The sequence below is a fragment of the Hemitrygon akajei genome, chromosome 7 (assembly GCF_048418815.1).
Source record: "Hemitrygon akajei chromosome 7, sHemAka1.3, whole genome shotgun sequence".
Classification (NCBI taxonomy): domain Eukaryota; kingdom Metazoa; phylum Chordata; class Chondrichthyes; order Myliobatiformes; family Dasyatidae; genus Hemitrygon; species Hemitrygon akajei.
This window is the reverse complement of record NC_133130.1, coordinates 163516198-163525179: the sequence shown is the minus strand read 5'-3', so window position 1 is coordinate 163525179 and position 8982 is coordinate 163516198. Positions and strand designations below refer to the sequence as shown.

Below are 8982 nucleotides of genomic sequence, written 5' to 3'. Positions count from 1 at the left end.
GCTCTGTATTAAATACCTATTATCTCTGCAAACAATATCCTGTAACTTCCTTTTGGACTTGGAGGTGATTTGATGTAGTGGGGTGAGGCAGAGTCGAGGCGAGGTGAGCTGAGTCGAGGCAGATTCAGGGTCTATCCCTGAGAGTGAGGAAGCACTCAAGGTATTATTGATTTAAGTGCCATGCCAAATTGGTCGGGTACAGGCCAAATTGTGGCAGCGGAGTCCAGGCCCCAGAGCGTATCAAAACGACAGAACCCAGTGTCCAGATGATTTTAGCACCGGGCCAGTTTGAAAAGATCAGGGTGTCGGGGACAGGCCGATTCAGCTTGCTGCTCCACGACATTTACTCAGTTCTACGCCAAGCTGAGGCTGAGGCTGTGGCTTCATGTCTGTGGACAGACGCTCTTTCATGGACCTCAGTTCAAAATGCTATTCACTTGCTTTAATTGTTCGCATGATTTGTTATTTTTCTCTGCACATTGGGAGTTTGATGGTCTTTTTGAATGGGTTCTTTCGGGTTTCGTTGCTGAAATGTGGCTGCTTGTAAGACGAGTCTCAGGGTTGTGTAATGTGTACATACTCTGATAATAAATGTACTTTGAACTTCATTAAACAATGTTTCTGCTTCTGTTTAATAAGCACCCTAATTCAAAATATAATCTAAATCTAATAGTAATTATCATTCATTTTACTATGACATCACCAATTAAATAGAAAACCAATGCTGAAGCATCTTCAGATTTGCCTGGAGAAATCTAGTGGGAAAACAGGAATATTTAAGTTTCAGTTATATAACACTTCACAGGAAAAACTCAAACTTTTTCTCCCAAATTCATTTGATGCATATTTTATTTGAATGTAAAATTGTTGCATAACTATTGTAATACACAAAATATTGCTATCTCAATGTGCTTTGGTATTTGCTCAACACAAAACAACAATCCAGTTCTAACCATTAATGCGAAAGTTGACATGAATTTCTGGCTTTATGTCACAGATCAAATTAAGGAGGTTATTCAGGACCACTTCCTTGTGCTGCTCATAGTTTGCCCTGATTACTTTAATTTTCTCTTGAGTGTCTTTGTCAACTTCAGTCGCTGAATCACCATGTGAACCAAGGGCCTGAAAAGCAATGTGAAACAGTCAGTGTCATCAGTTCTACAAACCCTTTACACACAACACCAGAGTTTTAAAAATTCATGTAGCAGTACTCTTCATTAAATATTAAACCAGTCACCCAGTGTTGGTCCAAATTCCTTGCATGGATCACGGCAACTAAAAATCTCAACAAAGAATCTCAAACTCTCAGTGAGTCACATTTAGTTGCCTGCAAAACAGTTCCATCTGCCTGAAACCAATGAGAATTCAGAAACAGTCTTTCCTGCTGTTGTTCCACATAGTATTAAATTCCAATTCCCAGTATCTTTCAGAATTCAAGTTAATGGATCAGGTTTTCTTTTCAAAGACCAATGAAGCCAGTTCTGTGCTTTTATATACACAACAGCAATCTCTGTGCCCACACAAACGAGAACATTCAATTACTGTTGCTTGACAGTGAAGTCTTTTGCAAACATGATTTGTTCTTCAGGCATGAGCTACTAATTTCAAAGATGAAGGCCTCAAAAGCATTTATCCCTTGTCTTATTCTGTACCCTTGCATTCAAGAACCTCCCCTCCTTTACATTCCTATTTCATATTTCACACTTCCTCTTCACAGCTTTGTACTCTCAAATTCAGTCAGCCAGCCCTAATCGGTTTCAAGTTCCCAACCTTCATGCTGCCACCGCCCCTTCCCTTCCACAGAATCGTCATCAGCTCACAGTAAGCACCCAGTCTCCCTTAATGAAGGGAACAGCACTCCCAGTCTATGAAAAGTATCAGATAATATCACCTATAAAGAGATGAGCCTCTCTAAACTGCTGAACCACGGATGCTGCAGACACAGACTCAAAGGAAAGCATTGGTGAGGTCCGGGACACACTAAAACTGACGAGGGGGATATCAGAAATGGTCAGATGATAGATGGGATATACCTTCAGTATAACAGTCAGATCACAGGTGTATCCTCGATCTGGATAGAGTGGGTATAGGGAGGATGTTTACTAGTGGGCGAGCTTAGGACCAGCAAGCACAGCCTCTGACTAGAGAGACGTCCACTTAAAACAGAGATGAGGAGGAATTTCTTTAGCATGAGGCTGGTGAATCTGTGGAATTCATTGCCACAAAAAGCTGTGGAGACTAAGTCACTGGGTATATTTAAGGCAGACGTTGATAATGGGGTTGAGGTGCCAAAGGTTACAGTGAGAAGGCAGGATAATGGGGTTGAGAGGGATAATAAATCGACCATTATGGATTAGCAGAGCAGACTCAATGGGCAGAATGGCCTAATCCTGCTGTGTCTTATGGCCTATGGTCTAAGAGGGTACAGAAGTGATTTATTAAACTTCTGGGACTTGATTTGGATGGATTGGAGCATATACCTCAAAGGTAGTCAAACTTCAGTGAAGGTGATCAAGTCACTTCACAGTGAAGTGGCACCACTGGAAGGTAATGGATGTAGATTAAGTAAATCTTGTCAAACATTAATCCCAGTAAGCACAGACAGTGTATCCCGTATCACCAAAGGAAAACTTTCAGAAATGCTACTTTAGTATTTTCTCCAACTTCTCCCATCTTGTGAAAGGAGTTTACAACTAAGCTTTTAAGCTCCGAACTAAATTAACTCAGAGGGTTTACAAAAGGTGACTGTTAAAATCATTAACTGAAGCAAGGAGTTACAACTCCAGAGAGATCATCAGCACTTAAGCAAGCACCTGATTTTCTGAAAAAAAATAATGGGCGTTCCCACACTAAAACCCACAATCACAAGGAAGTCAGTTCCCCAGAGACAGACTGTGTGAAACTTAAAGCCAGATAGGTTGCACTGAAGTACACATTGCAGTTTTACTACATACAGCATCTTCCTTATTCTTGAATTCCTTTTCTCGCTGGAGCCGGTACTGCTCAATCTCAGCCTGGGCCTCCTCCTTTGCTTGTTTCAACCTGCGATTCTTTCCTGTGAAAAGAGAAAAGTTAAGGCGACTATCAGCACAATCAGTTTAAAGCACGGTATGGTAGTGCAGTGGTTAGCACAATCACTTTACAGTGATTCTGCCTGTAAACGTGTGATTTCTCTCCAGGTGCTCTGTTTCCTACTGCATTCCAAAGATGTATGGGTTAAGGTTGGTGAGTTTTGGCATGTCGCATTGGCACCAGAAGCCAGGCACAATCCTCCACGATTTGATTTGTGGCAAACGATGTATTTCATTGTATGCTTCAAAGTACATGAGACAAATCAAACTAATTTTCATCTTTAAAAATCTTTAAGCAGAATTTGTAATCTACCATATCATTGCACTTATTACCAAATGCCTGTTTTATTTAAGCCAGTACTAGAAGCTGCTCTACTCAGTGTATTTATCAAGTTTAAAAGTGAATGGTAATATCCCAGTTATGGAAAGGTACAGCAAAGAAACAGTCCCTTTGGCCCATCTAGTCCATGTAGAACCATTTAAACCGCCTACACCCATTGACCATACTTCTACCATCCATGGACCCTCCAAACTTCCCTTGATTTCAAGCTCGCATGCACCACTTGCACTGATGACTCGTTCCACACACGCACAACCCTCTAACTGAAGAGGTTCCCCCTCATGTTCCCCTTAAACATTTTACTTTTCACCCTTAACCCAAGACCTCTAGTTGTAGCTTCACCCAACCTCAGTGGAAAAAGCCTGCTTGCACTTACCCTATCAATACCCCTCAATTTAGTATACCTCTATCACATCTCCCCACAATCTTCTACATTCCAAGGAATAAGTCCTAACCTATTCAATCTTCCCTTATGACTCAGGTCCTCCCATCCAGCAGCACCCTTGTGAATTTTCTCTGTATCTTTCAACCTTATTTACATCTTTCCTGCAGACAGGTGTCCAGAACTGCACACAATACTCTTAAGTAAGCCTCAACCATGTCTTATACAACTTAACATCGCATCACCTGTACTCAATACTTTGATTTATGAACCCCCAAGTGCCTAAAGCTTTAAAACCATGAGATATAGGAGCAGAAGTAGACCATTCGGCCCATCGGGTCTGCTCCGCCATTCAATCATGGGCTGAACCAATTCTTCCTGTCGTCCCCACTCCCCTGCCTTCTCCCCATACCCTTTGATGCCCTAACTAATCAAGAACCTATCTCTGTCTTAAATGCATCCAATGATGTGGCCCCACAGCCACTTGTGGCAACAAATTCCACAGATTTACCACCTTCTGACTAAAGTAATTTCTCCACATCTCTGTTCTGAATGGACGTCCTTCAATCCTGAAGTCGTGCCCTCTTGTCCTAGACTCCCCTACCATGGGAAATAACTTTACCATATCTAATCTGTTCAGGCCTTTTAACAAACATAATATTTCTGAGATCCTCCCTCATTCTCCTGAACTCCAGGGAATTATAGCCCAAGAGCTGCCAGACGTTCCTCATTTGGTAACCCTTTCATACCTGTAATCATTCTTGTCAATCTTCTCTAAACCCTCTCCACCCTTTACAACCCTATCTACCTGTAAAACCACTTTCAATTAAATATGGGCCCACATTACCAGATGCCTTTGTTCTACCTCACTCCTCAGTGCCCTACCATTCACTCTAAGACCTACTCTGGTCACTCCTACCAAAGTGCAATACCTCACACTTGCCTGCATTAAATACCATCTCCAATTTTTCACTCCATTTTTCTAGCTGGGCCAGATCCTGCTGCAAGCCACAACAGCCTTCTTCACTGTCCACTACACCCCCAATATTGATGTCATCTGCAAATTAACTGATCCAGTTAACATCATCCAGATCATTGATATTGATGACAATCTACAATGAAGCCAGCACTGATCCCTACAGCACTCCACTAGACACAGGCCTCCAGTCAGAGAGTAAACAATCTACTACCGCTCTCTGGCTTCTCCCACAAATCGATTTTACTACCTCATCTTGAACGCCAAGCAACTGATCCTTTACCAACCTCCCATTCGGAACCTTGTCAAAAGCCTTGCTAAAGTTCATATAGACAACATCCACTGCCTTGCCTTCATCAACTTTCCTGGTAGCTTCCTCGAAAAACTAAGATTGGTTAGGCACAGCCTATTATGCACAAAGCCATGCTGACTATCTCTAATCAGTCCATGTCCATCGAAATACTCATATATCCAGTCCCTTAGAATGTCTTCCAATTACTTTCCCACCACTTAAAGTTCAAAGTAAAATTTATCAGAGTACATGCGTGTCACCACATACAACCCTGAGATTCTTTTTCTGCGGGTATACTTAGCAAGTCGAGCTATAGAACAGGTACTGTAAACATTAGGAACTATAAACAAATTGTTTACAGATGTTTACTGATGTCAGGCTCAGTCTATAATTTCCTGGTTTATTTTTAGTGCCTTTCTTAATCAGCAGAACAACATTAGCTATCCACCAATCCTCATACTTCACCTGTCACTAAGGATGATTTAAATATCTCTGCCAGGGCCCCTGAAATTTCTGCACACCTTTACAAACATCCTGTCCCAATCCACACTTACCATACCCTTTCCGATGCCATCAAAATTGGCTTTTCTCTGATGCAAACTGTTCCCCTACACAAATTTCTGTCACCTGCCCTGTATCATTCCCAAATAGCAGTTGAAGTATTGAAGTCTCCCTCACTAGGACTTCTATGTACTGACTGAAGGAAATTTTCCTTAATTCCATCTCGTCTAGTCCTTTTACAGTATGGGAGGTACCAGCCAAAATGTGGGGTGTTAAAATTACCTACAACAACAACCTTATGTTTCTTGAAACAGTTTGCGATCTCTCTACAAATTTATTCCCCCAAATCCCGCGGACTGTTGGGTGGTCTGTAATATGGCCACATTAATGTGGTCACACCTTTCTTATCCCTCAGTTCCACCCGTAAAACCTCACTAGACGAGTTCTCCAGTCTGTCCTCATTGAGCACTGCCGTAACATTTTCCCTGGCTAGTAACACCACTCCTCCCCCTTAATCCCACCTGCTCTGTCACATCTGAAACAGCAGAACCCCAGAATACTGAGCTGCCAGTCCTGCCCCTCCTGCAACCAAGTCTCACTAATGGCTTCAATGTCATAACTGCATGTGTTGATCCATGCCCTGAGTTCATCTGTCTTTCCTACAATACTTCTTGCACTGAAATATATGTAATATTAGAATATTAGTCACACCATGCTGAACCTTTTGATTCCTGACTCCACAACCTCTCCACTATCTGTTCTAGAACTCTGGCTCCCATCCCCCTGCAACTCTAGTTTAAACCCCACCGTGCAGCATTAACGAACCTTCCTGTCCACCTCCAGTTCAAGTGCAAACCATCCTTTCTGTACAGGTCCCAACTTCCCTGTAAAAGCAGAATGATCCAAAAATCTGAAGCCCTCCCCACTAGCCATGAAACATAGAAAACCTACAGCACAATACAGGCTTTTCGGCCCACAAAGTTGTGCTGAACACACCCCCACTTTAGAAATTACTAAGCTTACCTACAGCCCTCTATCTTACTAAGCTCCATGTACCTATTTAAAAGCCTTTTAAAAGACCCTATCGTTTCCGCCTCCACCACTGTTGCCGACAGCCCATTCCACTCCGAGTAAGAAACTTACCCCTGACATCTCCTCTGTCCCTACTCCCCAGCACCTTTAACCTGTGTCCTCTTGTGGCAACCATTTCAGCCCTGGGGAAAAAGCCTCTGACTATCTACACGATCAATGCCTCTCATCATCTTATACACCTCTATCAGGTCACCTCTCATCGTCCTTCGCTCCAAAAGGAGCGCTGAGTTAAATCTTCTTGGCTCTGGCCTCACTGGCACATGGCACGGATAGCAATCCTTAAATCACAACCCTGGAGGTCATGCCCGTTAAGTTAGCACCCAACTCCCTGAGCTCACTTTGAAGAACTTCGTCCCTCTTCATACATATGTCAATGGTACCTACATCGACCACCATCTCTCGCTGTTCACCCTCCCACTTAAGAATGCTGAGGACTCGATCCAAGATGTCCCAGACCTAGCACTTGGGAGGCAACATACCATCCGGGAATCTCGTTCTTATCCACAGAGCCTGCTTTCTGTTCGCCCACCTAACGAATTTCCATCACCACAACTCGCCTCTTCTCCCAGTCATAGAGCCAGACACAGTGCCAGAGAGCTGACTGCTGTGACTTTCCTCTGCTTGGTCATTCCACAACAGTATCCAGAGTGTTGTTAGGTACTGTGCCCTGGCTGTTTAACCCCTTTTCCCTCCTGACTGTCACAGTTTCCTGTGTCATGAACCTTGGGTGCAACTACCTGAATACTGGTAGCTCAGGTTGAGGAGTTTGTGTTGCAGTGTTCACCCAACTTGCTAGCAAGCTAATTGCCAAGCTCAACAAACACAACATTCAAAAGTAACTATCTCTTTATATGTCGTATCTATCACCTCCCAGACTCCTGAATGATCCGGAGTTCATCCAGTTCCAGCTCCAACTCCTTAAGGCGGGTTGTAAGAAGCTGCAGCTGGATGCACTTCTCACAGGTGTAGTTGTTGGGGTCACTGGAGATCTTCTTGTATTCCTACATCCCGCAAATGGAGTATTCCACTATCCCGCCTGACATCTCTACTGCCCTTACTGAGCTAATATAAATGATGAAAACAAAAAATAAACTAGGGGGAATCCATCTACAGCTTTTCACCTTCCATCACTCAAGCCTTTTTGCCTTCTCTCACGCAAGCCTTTCCACACTGAAGCTTCAACGAGCATAAAAACCTCAAATAACTGCCCCAACAATGGCCACTCTGCTTGTCCGATTTTACTGTTTTGCCAATCAATCCCAACCGTGGATTGGCCACTGTTCGAATTAACAAACAGCTGTGAATCGATGCCTTATGTACTCAACTGGTGAACCTGAGTGAGCTACGTCTTTCCACGCTTTCAATTGCTGATTGTCTGCAATTTTGAACCTGCTCATCATTAGATACATTGGAAGGGTACTACCCAATGAAATAAGCAGGTTATTTTGTTGATGTTGGTTGTTAAGTAGCTTCAAGACAAAACATTCTGTAGATATTTTAATCTTTACAAAGAGCATCCAAAAACCACCTGGCCACAGTTTCAAAAATATCAGCAAATTTCAAACAGGTGTAAGAAAATTCAAGAACTATTGCACAATAACTTCAACCTTTAAACAAAGTGCCCACATTGTGGAATCATGCAGAAAAAGCAGAACATAGATTGCCTAATTTGGAAACTTACTGATTGACAATGTAAAAACATAAAATGCTAGAAATTCTACGCAGATCACACCACTATGGGTGGGGGCCAGGGAAGGGACGGAAGGGAGAGGAGGAGGGGAGAGGAGGAGGGGAGAGGAGGAGGGGAGAGGAGGAGGGGAGAGGAGGAGGGGAGGGGAGGGGGGGAGGGGAGGGGAGAGGAGGGGGGGAGGGGAGGGGAGAGGAGGGGGGGAGGGGAGGAGGGGAGGAGGGGGGAGAGGAGGAGGGGGGGAGAGGAGGGGGGGGGAGAGGAGGAGGGGGGGAGAGGAGGAGGGGGAGGGGAGGGGAGGAGGGGGAGGGGAGGGGAGGAGGGGGAGAGGGAGAAAGGAAGGGAGAGTGGGAAGGAAAAGGGGGCCAAGGAGATGGGAGGCAGCAGCGGGGAGGAGGAGGAGGATGGAGGAATTAGGAATACAGGTGTAAGGAGACCACACACCCTCAGTTTCTGAACCTTCTCCAATCGATGCACAACCCCATACTCACGTTTCCGCGCCTCGGCCACCCGCTCCGCCGCCCGTTTCTCCGCCTGTAAGAGCTGCTGAATCCCCTGCGACTGACTCGCCATTCCACCATCAGCTGACTCCCTCCTCACGTGACAGCCACACGGCACCGCGCACGCGTAGACCGCAAGGC

General features: G+C 44.3%; 1 protein-coding gene across 1 annotated transcript; it reads right to left on the bottom strand.

Moving 5' to 3' along the window:
• Positions 1-831: 831 nt before the first annotated feature.
• On the bottom strand, positions 832-8982 carry atp6v1g1 (ATPase H+ transporting V1 subunit G1). Its single transcript, XM_073052452.1, has 3 exons — positions 8833-8982; positions 2955-3055; positions 832-1122 (listed from the first exon to the last, which is right to left on the bottom strand). The coding sequence occupies exons 1-3, from the start codon at positions 8912-8914 to the stop codon at positions 949-951; spliced, it is 357 nt and encodes a 118-aa protein (XP_072908553.1). The 5' UTR covers positions 8915-8982; the 3' UTR covers positions 832-948.

What these genes read in the sequence shown, in the direction of transcription:
- atp6v1g1 (XM_073052452.1), bottom strand. Translation starts at nt 8,914, where the DNA reads ATGGCGAGTCAGTCGCAGGGGATTCAGCAGCTCTTACAGGCGGAGAAA. An exon ending in GGTGGCCGAGGCGCGGAAAC is followed by an intron (nt 3,056 to 8,832) that starts GTGAGTATGGGG and finishes CTCTTTTCACAG; the next exon opens with GAAAGAATCGCAGGTTGAAA. An exon ending in TCAAGAATAAGGAAGATGCT is followed by an intron (nt 1,123 to 2,954) that starts GTATGTAGTAAA and finishes ATTGCTTTTCAG; the next exon opens with GCCCTTGGTTCACATGGTGA.